Source organism: Dicentrarchus labrax, unplaced genomic scaffold, assembly GCF_905237075.1.
Source record: "Dicentrarchus labrax unplaced genomic scaffold, dlabrax2021, whole genome shotgun sequence".
Lineage (NCBI taxonomy): Eukaryota > Metazoa > Chordata > Actinopteri > Moronidae > Dicentrarchus > Dicentrarchus labrax.
Window position 1 is genome coordinate 11,003,749 of NW_026136702.1, and position 22,948 is coordinate 11,026,696.

At 41.0% G+C, this 22,948-nt stretch overlaps 1 protein-coding gene across 2 annotated transcripts in view; it reads left to right on the forward strand.

The window, feature by feature from the left end:
• marchf8 (membrane-associated ring finger (C3HC4) 8) overlaps nucleotides 1-22,917 on the forward strand; it is a 75,276-nt gene extending 52,359 nt beyond the window's left edge. The window contains exons 4-9 of one of the 2 annotated variants that reach the window (XM_051377119.1): nucleotides 8,435-8,514; nucleotides 8,933-9,874; nucleotides 14,748-14,928; nucleotides 15,936-16,071; nucleotides 17,793-17,807; nucleotides 19,088-22,917. In XM_051377119.1, coding sequence (XP_051233079.1) covers nucleotides 8,435-8,514; nucleotides 8,933-9,874; nucleotides 14,748-14,928; nucleotides 15,936-16,071; nucleotides 17,793-17,807; nucleotides 19,088-19,392 — 1,659 coding nt within the window. In that variant the 3' untranslated portion in view covers nucleotides 19,393-22,917. The remainder of the gene's footprint in view (nucleotides 1-8,434; nucleotides 8,515-8,932; nucleotides 9,875-14,747; nucleotides 14,929-15,935; nucleotides 16,072-17,792; nucleotides 17,808-19,087) is intronic. The other variant, XM_051377109.1, reaches the window with a different exon arrangement.
• The last annotated feature ends 31 nt before the right edge of the window (nucleotides 22,918-22,948 follow it).

The window sequence follows — 22,948 nt, forward strand, 5'->3', positions numbered from 1 at the left end:
TCTATAATGTTTGATCCACGAGTCAGCCACTCTCTAAACGTGAGCAAGAGGAAAGTTATTGCACAGGAGTGAAAAATACAGTCATTTTAATGGTAAGAGTTATAGTTAAACATAAATACTGCTTCCTAAGGCAATGTGCCACTCCCAGACTAGAGAGGTGTATAGTGTATGGCTTAATAAAACAAACATTGCATTAACTGAATCGCTGATTTCTGATCTATACATGAAAATATATCACACGAAAACTAAGCATGGCTTCCATATGTAGGATGTACACACCGGTACCTTTTAAAGTAACTGCTGCAGATGTTTTAGTTGTTATGCACCTGGGGATGGCTTGAGTCACTTGGGCAAGAAATCCTCAGTTGAACCCATTCATTATTAAACCAAAAGTGAACAGATCCAAAATGTCAGTTGCAGTCGTCCGTTGCATTGTAAAATTGTGGACACAACTGCAGTGGGTGCAAAGTCTATAGCTATACAAGCTATACAAGGTGCACCTGCCACATCAAATGTTTACAACCTTTTAAGTACACTTACAAAAGAAGTTAGATAATAATTATGAACTGGTGCTCATGTGGGTGTCTTGTGTGGTAAATCTGTTCCTCTATATAGATGACCTTGGTAGCTGGTAAAAATTATGAAACTAAGACTCATTTAAGAGCCCTGCATGAGCAAAAAGAAAACCTGCTTTCCTAGAAAGAATAGTGCAGTTAAATGAGAAGATTAATACCGCTCTCCTTATTGTAAGCTATATAAGGCTACAGTCAGCATCCGGCAAACTTAGCTTAGCATAAAGACTGTAAACGGGGGGAACAGCTAGCCTGGTTCTGTTTGAACCTACCAGTGTAAAGTAGGCCTTGTTTTACAGGGAGTTATGTACTAGACTATTTCTTTGTTACTTGCTGGTTGCCTGCTAACTGGTCCTGGATTGGCCGTAGATGGATTTTGTTACCCGAGGACAGAGCCAGGCTAGTGGTTTCCCCCTGTTTTCAGTCTTTTTGCTATGCTGAGCTAACCAACTGCTGGCTGTTGCTTCATGTATACTGGACAGATATGAGATTGCTGTTAAACTTCTTGTCAAACTGTGTAACTGTGTCTTCCAGCAGGGAGAGAGAGTAGTGTCAGTCTGGAGCTGCTGTGCCTGTGGTTTGATAGTTTGATGGGGCTTAAAATAGCTGAAACCGATCAATTTAAAAGTACCTTGTTTGTCTCAGATATTGATCTTGCAGATCAGCTTGGGACATCCTGCTATTTTCTAAAACTCAGTCTAGTTTGAAGAGGAAGGAATATATAAATACTGTATGTGATGGTGATGATTCCCCAGTGTAGTCTGGAGTCATAGTAGTAAGCAGCAATCTTGTACCTGCTTTCTGCACACAAACACACACAAAATGGCCAAGAAATCTTAGTGCCATCTCATCTGTAAACAGAGAGGTGGATTTTAATTAGTTAGTGGTTTATGGACATGATTCATTGTCATTGAATGTCCTACCTAGCCTGCCATTGTGTGTAATGGAGTGATAGACATAAAGTATGAACAAGGCTCTTAAATTTGACGGATTAAATTAATAATCAGCAGTCGGCCTGTCAGCTGGTGTTTCCTGCTCCTTCCTGAAGGGAAATACCACTAACTGACAGGTATTAAATCTGCAATAATTGTTCTCTGGATGTAAAGAGTCTGCCAGGACAGTTAAAGAGAATGAGTCAGCTTGTGACTGCAAAGGAGTTGCAAGACCAGTTTGGATTACCTGACCCAACATCTTCCTGAAACCACGTTCCCTGGAAGCGGCATGAATCAGAATGTGATCTGCGAGTCTACAGAAGATTATTTTACGTATATATGCAGTTTCCCCACTTTCTCTGCAGTATTGGCAGGATGAGATGGAAGACTTTTATATTTGCAGCAGTGACTCAAATGTTCCTTTTTGTTGAAAGAATATAACACGTAGGTCAAGTTCATTTATGTTACAAAGCTCCTGAAAGCGAAAGATAAAGTCACTTTATGGCTCACAGTTAAAATGTAAAGCTGGTAAGAACTCCTGTTAATCTACACACGTGTCTGTACAAGCTACTGATGACTGTTTAATGGAGGATCTTGATTGACACGCGAATTATTATTTTTTTTATTCATTTCCACATGAGCTCCAGCCAGACTCAAAATAAGGACACCAAAACAAACCCAGCGTTGCTTCACATGGCACAGATTCAAGCTGAATCACATCGGCTTGGGTCAGATCAAATCAAAAATGAATATACTCGTATCCAATTGTTGACCTACTTAAAACCGGCCTGAGAGGAATATTTCATAACATCTCTGGCTTGGCACGACAATACAATCTGGATCATTTGTATGTGAAAGCTCAAACGTCCAAAGAATTTGCACCTGTTGTAGTTTTATATTGATAACCAGGCAGGATATTTGTGGTCCTTTTTGCTCTCTAGCTTCTGACTTTTTTCCTGTTCACAGTCTCTAAACTGTTGGTGTTTTCTTTAATCGAACAGGCTTCTCCTCCCTGAGGATGACTCAGAAAAAAAACACATCTACTCTCTAGGTATCCAGTTACTTGTAACACTCCCTCTGTAATACCTGTCACGAGACACACACGCCAGGAGACAGAGATTTGTATAATAACAAACTGCAGCATTTAGCCGAGGGGTGAATTGTTTCATAAAGATGATAATCCCCCACAGTGACAAGCTCGCTGGTGAAGGCACTACGGTGTACAGTTTTAGATATAAATGTATACGTGTATCCAAAGCCAAAAACTAATTATCTCCCGTCTGCTCTATGTTTGTTTGTTCATTGATTCATTCATTCAGACAAGGTGTCTTTTATCGAGCTGTTTAGAAAGAAATCATCTAGAAAATTGTGAAAGAAAGTTGAGTTGAGGACAAATAATCTGCGTTTTTGTTAAATAAAAGAATGGTCAGTGTAGAATATATAAAAAGCAGCTCTGAAAGCTTCAGTGGGCTGAGGATGGCCCGGTGATTTGGCAGGAGTTGATTTTCCACTCGGCGAGGTCAGGAGGCTTAGCTGTAGCTGTTTCTCTCTTTAGCACAGTGCCAGGGAGCTGTGCAATGCCTCCTACTCTGTTTGGGAAGGAATTAAACTATTACAGTCCTCATAAAGACACAAAGCAGCGACCCACCACTCTGTGGGCTGCCGTTGATAGTCAGCCAAACATCTGGTTGTGCTCTAAAATTCAAGCTGCTGCAGTTTTGCAGCATTTCAGGCTCCATCGCTGCAGTGCACAACCTGGGTCAGTCCTCCAAATCGCTACAGGACCAGTCCTGCTGGTCTGTTCAGCTTGGCAGACCACTGATGTTGAAACCAGGCGCTGGGCCAAATCACTATTTTTTGAAGAAAAATTAAGTTAAATTGTTAATTTCTTTGGCACACACCATAGTTTGTTTTGCTTTTTGTGTTCAATTGCTGATTCATTTTTATGAGTTTCTGCTTGAGCTGGCTCCGGTCTTTGTCTTTGACTTTACTTGAATGGTTTTATCACAAAATGCTTTTGGTGACAAATGCTATTAATTCTTATTTGTCAGCAAAGCTGCAAAATGACGCCTATGAAGGAGAGGCACAAAATACAGTAATAGGAAGCTGCATAAAGGTACGTCAAATATATAAGGCTGCCATTGTGCAATTGTGTTATTATATATTAATCAGGAGATTATTCTTCAGTTAATAGATTCATTGTTAATAAAAAAATAGTGTAATATACCCGTTATAGTTTCTCAGAGCTTGTTTGTTTAGTCTGACAAACAAAATGTAAGAAACACTGAACATGAACACTAGTCACTTCCTTTTCCATGAAGTGTTAATATAAGATATTTAATCTTCCCTGTGCATCTTTGATAATCATCTGTAATGATTTTCCATTTAAACAGCAATTACCTTGTGAGAGTAGGTGTGAGTTTCTTTAAATGTATTAAATATCTCTTTCAAGAAAAACAAAAAAGAAATCTTGAAATCCTTATCTTCATCTAGGAGCACGATATCTCTGTTCTGTTTAATCCGTACATAAACCGAATTGTACAAGTAACACTTTCTGGTTTTAGGAGGGTTTTCTGAACCAGGGTAGTGGTTTCTCTGTGTGTTTTATGCTAAGCTAAGTGGCAGTTAGCTGTACCTTTCCGTGTATAACACATAGACGTGAGAGTGGCATCGATCTTATTTGACCCTCAGCAAGAATGTTAATTAACCTTTTTTACCTTTGAGAACATAGTTTGACAAAGCACTCCTGACTCAAGGTCCTCTTACGCACATCACATGGTCTACCTCATTCATGTCAACAGTTCCATCTCCATCACATCTGAGCAAACTACATCCACCAATAAAGACCATGCGATGTGGTTGAAAGCTTGAGCAAGTGGACCTTGAATTTTGATTATTTTGTTCTGTTTTCAAGGTCAAGAATGAATTTTAATGTGTATCTTCTATGTTGCTTTTCTATTGGCATCTTGTCATCATCTGGTCCATTCACACAGTCGTTCAACAATGTGTCTTGTTAGAAGCTTCTCACTAGGGGGGCAGTGATTCATTGTTCCTGTTAGATTTTAAAGGTTATTCTTTGAAAGGCCCCAGAGACTAGAAAATGAGAGCTGGTGGTTCTCTCCAGGTACAGATGGAGACGGTAAAGTGAGAATGAAGGCAGAGGTGAACAGATGTGAGGGAGGAGGTATAAGAGAAATGAAAGAAGGAAGAAAAGGTATAACAAGTGGATAAGAGGATAATTTATACCAGGATGAAGTGCGTGAGGGCTCAAGGAGAGAGGTTAAATAAGTAGTTATGATGATGAATTGGGAGACTGTTTCACTAAGAACAATAAACAGGTGTTCACACAGTGAGAATATGAGGCTGGATTATATCTAATTAGGACATCAGAGTCAAAGAATCGAATGAACCAAGAACTGAATGGATACTTCTCAGTGTAAATTAGCTTCTTTTCATAGTTTACAGTTTCAAAAGTAAAAGGTGTGACGAGGCCACCCAACACAATTTCTTTTGCAGTTGTTGAACTCATTTACTAATCAAAGCTCCTCGTTACAAGAGAGGGCAGTTATGAGAGAGCAGATGGTTAATAGAAGTCTGAAGAGTCATACATGCAGTGGGGAAGTTAATCATCTACTATCTCCGTAATGCTATCATGCCTCTTCTGTCTGACTCTGATCAGAGACAGAGCTAGTTATCTTTTGCCAACTCACACGAGATGGAAACATGAATGATTAACAGAAACAAGATGGTACTGGAACATTATGTTTACACAGCTAGCTAATAAAATAAGGAATAAAGATTCCATCCAATGTTGTCAGTGCAATCACAATCTGCGTCTTCTTTTTACCACTTTCAGTCACACGATGCTTTAGATGAGCATATGTCATCAGTTTTTTTTGTTTCTAGTCATTATTGAAGTGTGAAGCTAAAGCACCATGTTCCAGCTATGTAGTTAAATACAGGTCTGGTTCCAAGATAATAAGGTTGTATTGCCTTTATCTGATATTTATGTCTCTCACACATGTCTCAGAGCTGCCTATTCATTTTACATTCATAGTCCAGACTCTTGCAGGAGCTCCAAACAGCCGCCTTGAATGTCAAACTATCAAAATAAGCAAATAAATTGAAATTTTTAAGAGAAATTGAATTTATGTTTTGGGGAACCGACACCCTTGGATGAACTATTAAAGAATGACAATAGAAAAGAGAAGGACAGTATGTTTGTGTCTTTGTGTGCAAATGAAAAAGACTGTTAAAGAAAAGCTGTGCTGTTCATGCACAGACACAAAAGCAGACCGAAGGGCATAGCTGAACATTGAATTTTCTATTGATTGGTGTCAGGCTGTGAGCTATAAATTTTCCCTTACTTAGAAATGAAATCAATAGGTAATTAGTTTTTTATTGAAATTACCATTGCCCCCTGTGTCTTTATGTTAGCAACCCAAACACCATCTGATCCCCGTCCTTTATTGTCCCTCACTACCCGGTGTGCTCGCTGGCACTCTGGAGGAGCGCTGGGACGTCGGATAGATTGTTAAAGGAATAGTTCGACATTTTGGGAAGCACACATGTTCGCTTTCTGACTTTCTTCTAAGACTGGAAGCAGGGGGAAACTGATTGCCTGGGGAAAGAAATAGTCTGGATTAACCCTTAAATATATACTATATTGCTCCCTGTCTAATTTATTAATTTCATTTAATTAATAACTCCACTCCCTGGTATTCCTCAAACTGTTTGTTTTAAACATTGTTCTGATGTCAAAATGACAAGAATAGCATTTTCTTTTCTCATAATGTTTCCTATAAAAAGTTTATAAGGTCACTAGAGACCCGAGGTATGTAAAAGTGGTAAAAAAAATTTAGTTCACAGTGTGCTTGATGCAAGTGAAGTAATGTTGTGTTTTCTTGTTTGGCCTCATAATGTCACTGTTCCTATGAATCAATACAAATGCATGATGAAAAGGTTTGTTTATGTTAGCTTCCTCAAACGACCCAGATGTCAGATTTAGTGCAGAGCAATCATTTTCTTTGATATTGGAGGGTTGTGATGACAGTAGCTCTGGAATTGAAGATGTACCTGAGACTACTGATGATGAGGCATTTGTTTTTGTACCATTTCTGAATCAGATCATTTAAAAACCAGAGCTGGAGCATGAGAATTATAAGCTACCTCAGACGATATGAGATCAGGATACCGTCCAAGTAGCAGTCCAGAGAGAAGTTAGGCCTGATGAGGGTTTATGATTACTTTGCTGACTAATCTGGGTTTGGTAGTTGTTAGTCTAAGAGTTTATTTCCATTGGACTGACACAGTCTTCATGCTATTCTAAGCTAACCAGGTGCTGGCTGTAGTTTCTTATTTAGCATACAGAAGTGAGAGTGGTACCTTCTCCTCTCACACTTAGTAGGAAAGTGATGAAGCGACTTTCCCAGACCGCAGAGAATTATGGTTAATTGCACTTCGGATCTTAGTTTTGTATTTCTGGTTCTCAATTATAATACCATTGTACAAACCAGGTTACCATTTACAGACGGACTTCCTTTGATCTTTTGTACTTACCATAGTTGTGTGTTTCCCTGTGCTGTGAGGGATTATGCCATATTTGTTTCATATCATTCAAACTGTAATTACAAGCAGCCCGGAGGGAAAAAACTTACAGGTCAGCCTCCGTCTTAGACTGAAGTTAGAGATATTGAGATTTTCTGACTGCATCAGTATCTTCCACATGTTGAAAACAACTGTACGACGAAGTGATGACAAAGCAGTGGTTACATCTAAATAAATTCAATATTAACACTAATGGAATTAATTCAACTAAATTAAAGGACATTTAAAGTGTTACTACATAACACTGAAAAAGCAGTGAATTTAGGCCATATATTTATTTTTTTTTTTTTTAAATTTTCAGAAACTTTATTAAGTCAACATGGTGCAATACAAATCAATACATCAACAAAACGCCGCCAGGGGGTTACAACAATACAGAGGCAAAATTTAGGCCATATAAGTAATGCGACTGCAAGGCTAGAACCATCTTAGAAAACACCTCTAAATCTTCCTGTTGTTCATATTGGGCGACAGTGTTTGAAGGCAGCCTTATTACAAACATTTACCAACTTTCAGTGTTTTTTTAAGTTCACATAATGTGGCCAAACTATTGTTTACAACCTGCCAGCTAAACTGTTGGCTTCTTTACGACATGTATGATCGTCTGTCTGCTCATGTTTCTTGCCCAGTCAGACTTTGTAGTAGGGATATTTTCATGTTCCCAGATCTCAATAAATTTGATGAGTAAAATACGATCATAACCAATAGAAGTGGTGGCCAAATGTCTGTAAATAAAGCCCAAATTGTAATAAACCAGAAGCTTCCTCTAAAATACAAAACCATTTTAACTAATCCTCACCATAATGTTTGTGTAAAATAAATATTGGTAAAAGCTACAGTAGATAATGCTGAAGGTATTTTTATTATGACAGCTTTGTACCTGCAGGCGCATCTGTTTAAAAATTCTCTGTGGATGCTGAACAAGTCCACAGCCTCACGTCCTCCAGCTGTGCTTCTCTCAGTGCCTCATTCTTCATAAATCTCCCTCTGTCTCGCAGTCTGTCTCTTCTGCGCTTCTCTCTGCGGCAAGCCTGGTGTTTTGCCTGATCTGTGATGCATCTGAGACAGATTTTGCCTGGCACTACTTTAATCAGATAGATTAACTGCCCGTATTGTGTTTTTCCTTTTTATCATCCTGTGCACCAGTGTGTGACGCGGCGCTATCACTCTTTCTGTTAATATCAGGTTCAGACACTGATAGCCTGTTAAATTCTCACCACACAAGACCTGTCCTGGCAACGCGGGAGATATGATTTGATCTTGTTGAACAATACGGTAGTTATTTCTGTAGTTATATTGTTGTGTATGTGTTTTGTTCCTCAGGCTGGGAGCCCGACTTCAGTCAACGCTCCATGCAGTTTCTCGAGGACGTCGGTTTCCCCATCCAGCCAGGACATCTGCAGGTACAGACTGTTTCAGTTCCACTTACTGCCGGTGATGTCATTTATGTCCACAGTGATATGAACACCTGAGGACAAGAAATGTAATCTTATTTATCAGTCCATTACTGGTGAAGAACCTTATTAATGGGCGCTGTTGGTTTACCCTTTACTCTTGAGTTGTCACTGTTGGAGGTAGCCCTGCTGTAAAATGGATTTTATAGTAACAAATGTCATCTAGAGTTTGATATTTTCAAGCAGAGGCAAATCCCCTGAAACCTTTTATCTCCGTTTTTCAAATTCCTTTGTTTTCAAATGCATGATGTCTTTTCCATTTCTCTTTTTTTTGTCCTTTCTCATTCCTTCTCCTCCTGTCTTCCTCGCTATCGTCAATCACGCTCCTCTTTCATAAAACGCACACGCACGAACACTTTCACGGCAGCAGTCAGGATCAGGACTGTCACAAGCAGACTGCTGTGGTTCTGTTGAATTCTAACGGTAAAACCTGTCAAGGTTCAGGGGGTATTTCAGTGACCACCCTCTGCACAGACGGCCTGCCAGCTTCAAAACACGCCAAACAACGAGACTGGCTCTCACTGATCCGCCCCTCATCCGTCAACATCCGCCCCAATGGCTCGCTCAGGTTTTCCATGTCTCTGAACGACGTGGGCCAGCGCGTGGACAGTCTTTGTCGAGGTCTGCACTTCATCGACCGAACCTGCTCCGAGGGGGAGCTGGAGCTGAAGCCCGAACCTCCTCAGCCACCCAGCTCGGATCGAAGGGCGCACACACTCAACGTCAAGCTGGCTGCAGCACCCGCATACCAGAACCCAAATCCTGCCTTCTCAACACGCACCCACCCCCACCTTGTCCCCTCCTTCACCAACAACTACAAATACATGCTGGGCATCCCACCCGCCAATTGTCTCCCATCTGATCCCACCATCATCGCTCCTGCTCTTCCTCTGTCCAACACCCACCTTCAGCCTCATCCCTCCCCGAGCGCCAACATCCTCCGTCTCCTCCTCCCCTTCTCTCGATCCTCTACCTCGGCCAGCCTTCAGTGCTCTGAGCTCGGCAGCTACGCCTCTCACCTCCACATCACCAAGTCCTCCAGCGCCCGGCTGGAAGACAGCGAGTCAGGGTTTCCCCTCGAGGATCAACTGGGAGATGACGACGTGTTTGAGGAGTACCGGCCCAGTCCAGCCACAAAGGGCATGGGCCAGCTGGCAACCCCAGAAACAATCACCAGGGCTAGGCCAGGTGCTCTTCTCGCCCCCCTGTGTTATATGGATGAGGACAGCGACTTGGACTGCTGCCCATCCCCTTTGTCAGAGAAAACTGGGCCACTGTCACCCTATTCGCTATCAGGGGACTGCTGCAGGTGGGTGACTATCTGGATGGTATAATCCACACCCGCCCCTTCCTGTGACTTGGTAGAGCCCAGACCACCCCTGTGCCATTGCGTGGCAGTGAACCCTAGAGCCCTGTGGAGTAGTGGAGAGCTTCTCAACCTGTAGTGTAACTACCCAGCAGAATATTTTATTACCACAGCAGTATTTGTCCTCCAAACCCCTGCTCGGAGTGGAGCTGTTAATCAGAAGAACTAGACACATAAATGCTAAGTCTACACACACTGCAAAACCATACGCCTTCTCCTCAGCTATCCTGATTCAACCCTTCATGTGTATCTAGAACATTTCATTTCATTTCATTTCATCTCACTTCACTGTTATCTCAATGATCTGCCATGTTTTTCATTGTGCTGTCAGGCTGTGTTTTTTAAATAATTTTTCATTGTTATTAGATCGATGAGGCGTTAAAGTGTCTTACATGGGCTGCGAAAATTTGTGATTGATTTTGCCCGAAAGCTTTAAGCTTTGCAGTAGAGGCAGGAATAGGGGGCAATGGCAATGTTTAGGAAAAGATGGAGGGGCAGAGGTTAGGGTAGAAAATGTAATAGTTTTGAGGAATGAAGTGAGTGTCCGTCTGAGAAATAGTGGAACAGAGGCAGACAGGGGACTATAAACAACGTTGAACCGATGGAGTCAGTCTGATTGGGTCAACAGGGCCCTCATCAGTCTTTTTCACGTGGCAGACTGGGTCATGGCTGTGTGGCTTGTTTGCTAGCGGCAGATCTTACCATGCCTCCAAGAAAAGGAATTTTGAGCCCTACATAGATGGGTTATCGTATTTGTCTGTCCACTCCCCATGAGAGTTAAGTCAGATGTCACTTATATATTTCTGTCTTGTTGTTTTTGTCCCATCAGCTCTCGTCTATGCATGAACTCCGTTCCAGATTATACTCTACGTCAGCTGTGGGCTGATGGAGAAACATGAGCTTAGAATGGGAAAGGTGAAGGCAAGAGATCAGGAGGCAGATTATTGGCTTCAAATAGCCTGCATAGTCTCTGACTGCACACACATACACAAACACACACATCTTTCTGTCAGGTGGCTTGAAGCGTGAGCTCAGAGCAGCAGACTGACCTCACCTGTTTAACAGAGTGTGTGCGCGTGGATGGGTGCTTGTTTTTCACAAACGAATGGCACGTAAATGATTATCCAGCTTTTTATTGACAAGATTTCAGCATGTAATAGTTGAAAGTCTGATAAGAGGTGACTTTCTTTCGTTTCTTTCCTTATCAGAAAAGTCACCTTTTTAGAGAAGAAAAGGTACACACACACAGTGTTAACATACAGTGTTTTGCACCAGAATGCATTGTGTGCATATTGAATGCATTTCTTTCTGCATTGCTTAACACATTACTACCACTTCTGTTGATCAGCAGATACGAATAAAAACCTGGTGTCATTTAACCCCTCCTTTATTTGATAGACATGGCCAACCTTAGAAGTAAAAGGCAATTATTATATTATAGTTTTTTCTCTGCGTTGACTGCCTGCTCCAGTTCTTGCATCTTGCTTTGCCTCTTCTCTTCTTCTTAATGTTTTAGTGTTTGCACACTCTACATACTTCCATTATTTGCATATTTGTGGTCCTCGAGCATGTACTAGTAGAGCACCAGATACAAACAAAAATTTATTAGTATTCAAATCTCCATGGGGTACCTTTTGAGCTTTTACGTCTGACAATATAGTCTATATAAGTCCTTAACCTTCCTCTGAAAGATAAGTTTCTTCTCAGTAAATTTAATATTCTCTTTTAGGGCAAGCATGCCCACACAAACCTAGTAAAACATGCAGAGAGGGGGCAAGGAGGAAAAAGGAAGATGGCTTCCAGTGGTGCGGCTGCTAATTGAATTGTGTTTTTCTCTGATCAGCATGTCTCTGGCAGAGTGTCGAGCTTAAACTGTTGAGACTGAAAACAGGCTGAGAACAAGAGAGAACAAAATGCCTCAGTCACTCTTTGCCCCATACCAGCCCTGTGAAAACCTGTTTAGCAAAAAGCCCCAAAAAACAACAGATTGGCGTTGAAAAATTCATTTGAAAATAAATACATAAACATTTTCAGAACGAGGGCAGAACATGTAACAGCTGGAGGGAGGGGATCTTAAAGCGACGCACTGAGAGAGTGAAGAGTTCAAAGATCAGGTGAATGCCACAGGAGAAAAGTACGAGGAAACAGACAGTCCAGGAGAGAGGACAGGAACAAATTGAATGCCTCACCAGGGCGGCAATGTTGCAGAACTTGTTTCCCTCTCAGCTTGTGGTGTTTGTGATTTCCAACTCTGTTTTTCTTCTCACATTTTAATGTTGACACACTCTCTAACGGCGCCTCTGCATCCTAAAATTACTATTAAACACGGTCTGTTTTGGCTGCTCAAAAGATACAAATTAAATTTTAACTTCCCTCCTATGCCTAACAGTGCTTTGAATTTGCTGCTGCTGACACAGGCTACACCCACATCCATCCAGAGCCTTTTAACACTGATACAGTAAATTTAACTGTAAATTCGTATAAAGGTTTGGGATAATTCTGTTAAATGTATGGACGTACACGCCACTTTGAATGACAAAGCTGAATTTTATGTGCTGTATTTGTGAGGTTTCTATCTTAAAAGTGCCTTTTGCTGTAGTTTATATAAAATCTTGACTTTATTCAGCAGCTGAAGCCTCCATGAAATCTTCATTTCAGCTGAAGATCCCTACAGTCTCTTCCACTCATGTTGTTTACTGATCACTTTATTTCCATCGTGGATCCTTGTGGAGGTGTAGGGATTCTTATACGGTTATCCCCTCCTACGTAAAAAAAAAAAAAAAAATCAGCATGAACATAAAAAAATATTGTCAAATCTGTCCATTTCAGCAGTCGCCAAACCTTGATATGAGCAGTAAGATTTCAGGTCCTCAAGCTGATTTTTTAGTTTTTTTGAGAGCAGAGTACAGTACAGTATGTGTGGGATGACAAACTGCAGTTCATCATCTTGTGATCCATGCAAAGAAACACAAACAAAGCAGCCCAGCCAGATCCAACAGAAAAAAAACACTCTTCCAGAGATGTTAATTGTGCCTCCTCTATCCTTTAATCCCTCGCTCTACATTCATCTCCCTGCACCTCCTCCTCTAGTTGAGAATCCCGTAGAAATTACCTATTCTTAATCCTCCTTTGTTCACTTTGTCTTTTAATCTTGTAACGCTTTGGCCAGATCAGTCTGGAAATAGACATCTTGCTCACTTTCTAACATGTGTGGGCATGTGTGGGTGTGCATGTGTGTCTTCATGAGTTCTCATCCTCCCCTGAACCGCGATAAAGACAACACCCTGCTCTCTCCTCTCCTTCTCCACCTTTTTTTTTTTTCAATGCCTTCATTTACTTGTTTCTTTTCCCCACTGCTCCCTGCATCTCACTGAGGGGAAAAGACAGTAGAAGCCTTTCCTGGTTTATGTGTCAGCTGGTAGAAAAACTGGATTTGAAATGTAGGTTGAAATAACTACTAGCTCCTTCCCTTGTGTAGCTTGTTGTCCATTTAACTATGAAGCCTCTGCAGGGGCATCGGGTGCACTTTATTCTACACAACAACAGATTTTCCTCCCTTTACCATTGTTCTGTTATTTAATCCAGAGACATCAGCCTGACCTTTAATCAAAGGTGTGTTGTGGTGGAACAAGCAATAGCTGATTTTTTTGGGCTTATTTCTCCCTGGTTGGATCAGCCGCAAACAAGGTCAATGTCCTGACATTGAATTCTGAAATCATAATGACTTTAGCTTCTCCTTTCTGCAAGTGGGGTGTGTGTAATATTAACTTGCCTTGGAGGTAATAGGTTGCTCTAATAACCTTCTTCAACCCCATTTTGTCTCATACCATTGAACTCACTGCTTTGGCAGACTGTGGCTGACTCGCTGGAGAAAGTGTGTACGTAGTCGGGAGTCTCGCACAAATCTATCTCACAAATACACTCCTCCTTAGTGTGAGTGACTAATAACTTCTTTCCTCAAACCTGTCAGTCAGTGTCCGATATGTGATCTTGAGGAGAAGAGTGGGACCGCTTCGGTCTGATATTAAAAATCTGATTGGTTCCTCTCTCTGAGAAAAGCCTGTCCAGCAGCCCTTAGAGGTAGCAGACACCTAATCAAATGTTCCAGTTGTCGGTACCTGTGCCCAGAATACCTTACCAAGCATCTACAGGGGCTTAACACAGTATCACAAACACCTGCTGTTAAGTTCAATGCAACTGCATGCAGTGGCTTTGCTACAAATACAAGATTTGAGAAGCTTTAAAAATGTAACTTGTGTTGTGCCGGATGCCATAACATTGTTGTTGATTATATTGTCTGTACTCCTTGTATGAATCAACCGAACGTTATCATTATAGGCAAATTGTGTCAGTTCTTGAAACACTAAGATTACCACAACTGCAGGGTATCTGAGATTAGATTTGTCAATTTTGTGCTGCGATGTTGCAAGAACACAGAACATTATTTTCTGAAAATGTCATTTTGATTTGCAAATGAAGTGGTTTGAATCAAATTAGTTTGTCTTGATTGAGTTTATCCATGTGGGACCTTGTCTTCTGCGTTCAGGGTGTTAATATGCGTTTATATTTGTGAAAATTATATCCCCACCTGCCATGCTTTCCCAACACCTTGTCTTATTATACGTACTACTAGAGAATGCTACAAGTTTGCTGACATAATATCTTCCAAAACTCAAGTTTGCCCGAGTTTGGGGAAACATCTGTCGGCTTTGCCTGCCAACGTTTCTCTTTTTGATCTTTCCTCTTCCCTGTCTTCCTCCTATTACAGCTGTCTTGCTTCTAGCTTAGTGTTGACTGTATTCTTTGGCTCCCGCAGGATTTGTCACTGTGAAGGGGATGACGAGAGCCCTCTGATCACACCATGCCACTGCACAGGGAGCCTGCGCTTCGTCCACCAGTCCTGTCTACAGCAGTGGATCAAGAGCTCCGACACTCGCTGTTGTGAGCTCTGTAAATATGAGTTCATCATGGAGACCAAGCTCAAACCGCTGCGCAAGGTAATGTACAGTCTGTATATTTGTATATTCAGCTGAAGTGGAACTCTAAGTCAATTAATGCTCATGTTCATTAGCTCAGTCTCTGGATAAATTCAGGCTGTCGTTGCGGCTCTTCCTCCAAGTGTCCCAACTAAGCTCACATCACTCCTTCGTTATGAAGCTGAAAATGCCAAAAGCTGTCTCCAATCTGTCTTGAAGATAACACAAGCATGACACTGAGCTTTGAAGCCTTTTTTATAAGCGGAACTTGTTGAAGGGGGGTTGTGATTCATTTCAAATGGTTAAGAGGAAGTACACTTCCATTAAAAGCTCTTATCAATCGCTGCGGCCTGGAGATAGCAGGACACTCTAATTAAAATTCATCCACCCTTCATTAGCTGCACAAAAGGCCTTAAACAAATGCTCCACTGTTAATAGCTTCTGAATCCCACTGGTGAAACACTGAAGTTGTTCATGTGTGAGCTCGCAAAGAAATTCAAGATGAGATGAGTATGTTGGTTGTGGTGTGAAGTGTTTATCAGTGGACGCTTGGTTTCATCTTGTACGGTGACACTCGCTTTGCATCAAAGTGACCCTGCGAGTGTCCCATTTCATCACTGAATACACGAGTAATGCATTTGGATGTTGAGAGAGCCTATACAGTCTTATTTACAAACCTGATCTGATGGTGCTGGCATTGTATTTTCCTGATGATGTATTGTGAAGCCAGTGACAGACGAGGTACCTGGCCTCTGCGTGCAGGGTGCTGCGTGCCACTTTTCTTCTCCATCTTACTCGCCCCGCCTAAAAGCCCTATGTAGCATTGGATCACGATCGCAGTAGCTGAATGCTCTCCATCAAATATTTAGCTCACACTCTGAGCTGCTCCAGAAAAAGGCATAGAGAGCCAACTGATTGATGCCAACTGTGTGTTCGAAAGCATGCTTATGTTTCTATTTGTGTGTGGATGTGTTGTTTTTGACCTCCTCTAATGTCCTTCTTTTGTCCTTTTGTGCCGTCTGCCACAGTGGGAGAAGCTACAGATGACGGCGAGCGAGAGAAGGAAGATCATGTGTTCCGTCACCTTCCATGTCATCGCCATCACCTGCGTGGTATGGTCGCTCTACGTTCTCATCGACAGAACAGCTGACGAAATCAAACAAGGTCAGTACAGACCCAGATGAGCAGACACACAAAAGCATTAATGTAAAGCCGTTGTCTGTGTTGGATGTAGTGCTGTGTTGGATGTAATCCATTCATCCACAATCTGCCGCCGTCTCCAAGTCATTCATGTACAGTGTTTAATAACAAATCTGCATAACTGTAGTGTTATTTCAGCGGTACGAGTATTGAGCATGAATAGTGTGAAATGTTCTCTGAGATTGGAGTTCTTGTGGGCGTAATTCACTGGCAGAAGCTCAGTGGGCATCAAAGTGTGTAGAAGAGTGTGCTGAGATTCTTTAGAGATGATTTTCTGTCAGTGTTTTTGGACTTTCGGTTCACTTTGATTTCAGACCTATAGTCCATAAAAGAGAAAGCTGAGAGATAAAAGACAAGAAGCAAAGAGATTTTAAAGATAGATATTTACATCTGTCACTCTAAGATCCAGGTTGAGACTCTGAGTCAGTTTATTATTGCAAAGTGATTTTGGTTCATTTTCTTCTTCAAGGGGCTTAGATCAGGTTTTGTGTGCATGGTGTGAATTAAAATGGCCAAGTTGAAGGTCAGTGTATGGTTATTTTTTGTTGTTAAAGGAAAGAACAAGGAGAAAAGTCTACATTTGACAGTGACTTTTTTTATCAGCATGTGTGTTTACTACAGAAAAAAACTGCAAAACATGTAAGAGTGGAAGGTCTGGCAGCCATGTGACAGTAAATGCCTGTGGCAAAGACTGGACAGCCAAAAGATGCATGTCTAAACACACAATAATCTTAATATTATTTCTGTGAAGAAATTTGAAGAAATATTTTTACATGGATAATTCACTTATTTGCTGTCTTGCTGAGAGTTAAGGAAGCTTGATCCCACACTTCTGTGTGTTTGTACAAGAAGCAGCAGCCGGTTAGCTAATGTTAGCATAGAGACTGGACAGTATTGGCTGAAATTGGCTGGAATTGGTTGTTGTGTCCTGTGAAAACCTCTTAGAACTCATCTTTTGCAATATTTACGCATGTGCCAAATTGGAACCTGCTGCGGACCATAGACAGTAAAAGCTACAGGCAATAATCAAGAAAGCAAATGGTCAGTAGGGTATTATGGTCTTTTTAAAAACCTCAGTCCCACTAGTGTCTGTGCATCCATCCTGACCAAAGTGGTCAGCAGCACTGAGTTACTGAGGACAGATTGATGCCGCCCTCCTGCCGTGCTCTCGCTATCGGGGCTAAAAATGGAGAAGGCTGCTTTAATGATGAGCTGTTGTATCACGCTCTGGCACTACGTCTGCTGCCACTCATTCCACTCTGGCATATTTGGTGCTTCTGAGACAGTGTACAGATGGAAGAGCAGGCTGTGCCTGTTTAGCCCAACCTGATGATTCAGACTTGTTAGAGTCCCTGAGGGCTGTCAGGTTCAATCACCATGGTGATGCCAAATAGTTCCTCACCAGCCCTGCTTGTCCTCTGCCAAGTCACACAGAACCACGGTTATGTTATTTTTCTCAATTTGCTTACAAAGATTACAGTAGAGTTAGATCTAGTACACCTGGAAATGTCTTTCACTGTCTACTATGATTTGTGAAGCAGATTTCATGTTTATGATTGCATGATGAATTACATCCTGAACTGTAATATTTGTCTTTACTTTCTGCGCTTTGCCTTTTCTATCAATCTGTTTGTTGTGTCTCTGGTAATACATGATACATGATACTACTTTCTTTACTCATGCAGCCGGAAGAATCCCAGGTAAACATTTCAACTTTGACCTTTTGACTTTCAAATTGTGTTTTCCCCTCCGCCAGCGTTTCTGTCAGCTGTATCCAGTTCTTTTCCTACTGCACTTCACGCCCCTTTCCTTCCCTTTTCCTTCCGCCTTGATTTCAGGATAAAATAATACTTCTTCACCCTTAAAGGACGGTTATATTCACACCGCCTCAGTGAATGTTCCAACCTAATGAATGCAGACAGACACACTGTTCCTCAACTCTGTCAGTCTGCTGTGATTAATTTTTCTGTGCTACACTTTGTGACTGAGGGTTTTCATTAAAACAAACCTCACTTACACATTCGCACACAACAGATGACACATTAATCTCTTCTCATAAAGTTAGATATAGAGCACCTGATATCGCTGTCCTGCATAAGCGTAGTTAATACCCTACTGATTAGAATTTGTTTGCCTTGTGTGAACTGGTATTCTTCACATTATATGAGGCATTTTTGTGTTTCATTCCACATAGTTATTCTATCATCAAGGGTAGGATTTAGTCACTCTAATGTGGACCTTTCTTGTGTTCATATCTGAAACAACCTAAAATAGAGTAGCCAACATGAAAAGACTGATGGGCTGAAGGTCAGCTGTGTATTTTCAAAAAATAGGGATTTTGTTTTTTCAGTTTTTGTTTTGGATGATGCTGCAGCTTGTTACACATATTTACAGTTCTCAAAATTTTTACTTTTTTAGCTTTTTTATTTTTCAGAGTTTTGCAGAAATGTTGCTCCTGCCTCAAGGCCCATAGACATGTTTTTGCATGATTTAGCAAATATACAATGAATCACCAGTTTGTAAAGCCTGCTGTAGTGTTAGTGTTTCTGTAGTGTGTTTATTTTAAGTTTTATAGCAGTCATTTGTTTCTTTTTGTCATATATAATTATCTTTATTGTCTAGCATTGTATGCCTTAACTAGGCATTAACATTGGAAAGATGAGAAAAAGAGAGAGAGAGGGAGAGAGAGATGGGGAATGATATGCAACAAAGGTCCCCGGACCGACATGAACTGGGCGCCTTTCGGTTCATGGTCAGCGCCTGAACCCCTAGGCCTCCGAGGTGCATTCACATTTGTTTCTATTCATGTTGCTACAGTATGAAAAGCAACATGAAGACTTCTGCTAGGGTTAAATAATTACACAATGAATACTATGCCAGATTATATTGATGTTAGTTATTTTAATGGAGTTAAAGTACAGTCTGGTCTGATGTTTGACTTGTGCACATGTTTCTTTTCTGTCTGTCCTCTGTCCTGCAGGGATCCTGGAATGGCCTTTCTGGACCAAACTGGTGGTTGTGGCCATCGGCTTCACTGGTGGACTGGTGTTCATGTATGTCCAGTGCAAAGTCTATATCCACCTATGGAGGAGACTCAAGGCTTACAACCGGGTCATATATGTCCAGAACCGGCCAGACACGTGTAAAAAGCTGGTGCTGGAGAAGCCGCCACTCATGGAGCCGAGTCTGGAGAGCAAGGAAGCTCTGGCCCCCACCCAGTCGGACACAAACTCCTCCCAGTACACAGAGACAGAGGACTACAGTATGGAGGTGCTCCATGTCTGACCGTTCAGTTCATGCCATCGGTTGTCCCACTCATACTACACACACAAACAGGCCCACAGTGAAGCTGTCGTGGAAGTGCTTGTTGACTGAGGAACCACCAGACAGTCCCCTTCCTCTGATCGCAGACTTGACCCTATGTCCTCCTCTGGTCATCTTATATTCCCAAAACTCGATCCACAGAGACAGACCTTGACTATCTTATTCTATCCACACTCCTCCTATCGGACCTTATCCCTCCCTCCACTTACCCCCTCAAACCACACATCTCGCCTCTTTCCTTTCCCGGGACCGGACTGTTTTTAGTGACTTCTGTAAATGTCTGAAGAGGCCTGGAGCATAGCCCTCTACACACACACACACACACACACACACACACACACACACACACACACACACACACACACACACACACACACACACACACACACACACACACACACACACACACACACACATTCACACACGCACACACACTTGTATGTACACCTCTGGGAGAGCAGGACTGAGACAAATGGACTCACAAACAGCTCCGGAGGCCTACACGTCTCTGGTAACGTGGTTTGTTTACTTGTGGGTTTGTTAGATTTGTTCGTTTTTACCTCCTGTGAGCCTTGGGCTCACCTGCCGTGGATCAGTATGTAGCGCCGCGCATCGGATCTCTGGAACATTCCAGCTACTGCCATCTCTGTTGCTGTGGTCTGTCAGCTCCGAGCTGGTCTGGATCCGACCAGGCCTTGATCTGGACATGCATCGAAGCACTTTTGTTTTTTAGTTCCACAACAAATCCCCCCTCCATTCCTTTTATTCTTCTATATTTTTTTCTTTAATATAAATTTTGTCTTATATGTTGTACATGGGGGAGAGCACACTCGAACAAACTTGGAAATGTTTCTTTCCTGTTTAATTTGACGTTGCATTTCCTCATATGCACATATACGTATATATATTAACCCTCCCATGGATGACAAAAAAGGAATTGGGGTTAAAAATGGAATCGTGCTGAAGGAAACATGTTAGTGTTTTAGTCAAAACAGAAAAAATAAGAGTTTTGAATATAACAAGCTCATCACTCTAAATGCAGAAAGTCCCACCACATGACTTCTCTACCCCAACGTGAACTTTCTGAAGGCTTTGAGAATGTAAACTTTTTAAAAAATGATTCAAAAAATAAATAAAATATTAAAAAAAAGTTTTTTTACTGGTCACAGGAAATTGCGAGATAATTTCCATGTCTTGAGATCATAATGAGAGCCTTTGGGCATAAACAGCATCGCTCATGTTTTTCTATCATGCGAATGACACAGTATTTACAGTGTGATATTCCATGTGCAGTTTTTAATATGTTTATTTGTTTGCTTCGTCACAGGATATGCCTTGAGAAATCCACAACTGCCTATTTTCAGCCTGTCCTCCTGTTGCTCCCCTTATGCAGGCGTTGCATTGATTGACCTCAAATAGATAGTTGTGATTACAGGCAGACTGCTTCAAAAAAACTTTAGGCAAATTTTTCGCTTTGCATGTCAGGACCTGCAAATGTACAATTATGTTGTGGTAACACGGTGCTGTTGTAGGATCTTTACCAAGCATTTCAGACGCGCAGAAGTCTCAGTTTCAGTGAAAGTGTTTTGTTTGTTCTTGCCAGGCTCTTATCACATGGTGGAGGATGTCTATTTTAGTATATAATCACAAGACAGCCAGCATGTTGCCTCTCATTTGATTGAGTGTTTTTTTCACATCTGGCCTTACGTGGCTCAGATAAGATCAGTTGTTCCAACACCTCCTCCTTTCATTTCCCAGAGGAAGCACAGTGAAGCACAGCTTAGATACTGGAACTGCATTATTTCAGTATTCAAGGTGATTTTTTTTTATCAGTGCAACATTTTCACTGTAGATAATTAAGAAACACATGCAATATGTCCACACATTTACTGCCTGTGATAGGTAGTGTGCATCATCACTCATTGATGAGCTGACTGGAGCGCCACCTGCTGGTGTGAAGCTGAAGGTGCAGTCTGAAGTAGGCAGCGGTTGATTTCTCAGGGTGATGTGTTTTTGGGCTTACAGTCATTGTAAGTGCTTTTGTGTAAGTGGGAGCACAGCGATGCCAGGCTCATGTTGAGCCTCACAGCCATTCCAGCAACATACACATTTTTAAAAAACTGTCTTTGATACCAGTATACTGTCTGTGAATAACAATGGTCCAACAATATACCTGACAATTACTGCTCAGCAGCAGCAGCAATAAATGAAATCCACACTTTGTTTTCTGCGACAATGCATACAGTACTTGTGTATATGCCCCATGGTGACTTGAGATCTGGAGTCTAATATAATTTTAAATACATAATACGAGCCTACGGAATCGTCGCGTGTCAAGTTGGATTAAGACCTAGTAACGAGAAGCTTCCCTGAAACTTCAATACCTGCGAGGCTCAGTGCAATTAGACAGATAAAAAGTGCAATTACCCTTTTGTTGTTATTCTATTCTATAGTTATGTAATGGTGTTTAATGTCCAGAGTGTCATCTGGGTATAAAATGATTATTTCTTCATTTTGTGTTGTATTTATTTTAAAAAGAAAACAGAGTACAATTTGTTCATTTAAACCCCCCCTTTCATTAGTAATTTTATGCAACTTACACTTAGTTGATTTCCCAGGCATAAGTACCAGAAAATGACTTTCACTCTTTGTTTTGCACTTTGTTTATTTTTTAGGTATTACACTTGTAAAAAGCTTGTTTGCCAGCCCGAATGTGAATATCTGCTCTTCCTTCTTGCTTTTTAAATTGAGTTTTGTTTTGAAAGGGCAGAATATAGATCTGTAACCACAGCTTCAAATTTTAACATTTCATGTTTTTCACATAAAAACAAAATGGAATATTTAGACTTCCTTCAGATGAAAAAGTAAAGATTGACTGTAGATTATGCTTCTTTTTTTTCTCCTTTTTTTTTTTTTTTTTTTTACATACTAATCATAGGAGCTGGCTCCTTTCATGAAGTCTGACACAGAAGTTTTGATGTAGTCCTGATGAAGATTGATGCCACTTTAAGATGCTTTTACAAGCAGCCATGTTCCTTTCTGAGAGCAGATTTTTCTTTCTTACTTTCTTTCTTCTGTCACCATGAACAGATTTCTTCATTGTATAATCCTACTGAGCAGGACATCCACTGAGAGGGAAAGGTGTTTTCTCAGCTTCACTGTCCTTGTATTTTCAATCTAGACTTTTCTGTCTGTCTTTGCCCTATTGCTTCAATTTTATCACGTCTGGGAATAGTGTAACTTGCATAAAGCTACATTTGTTTACTACTGACTGGACTTGAACATATATGACTGTTCCCCTGTCTTATGATATCATTCCACAAGTTTGTCTGTGAATTTATTTTGGAATAGTAACTGTAAAGAATTTGGTAAAAGTACTTATGTTTTTAAAAGAAATATTGATGTGTTTTCAGTTTAATTTCCCATTATTGAACAAAAGTATGTAGAATTAAAAAGAACAACCAAATAAAATTAAGTTACTTTTAATGCTTTCTGTCTTTGTCAGTGTACGCCGTGT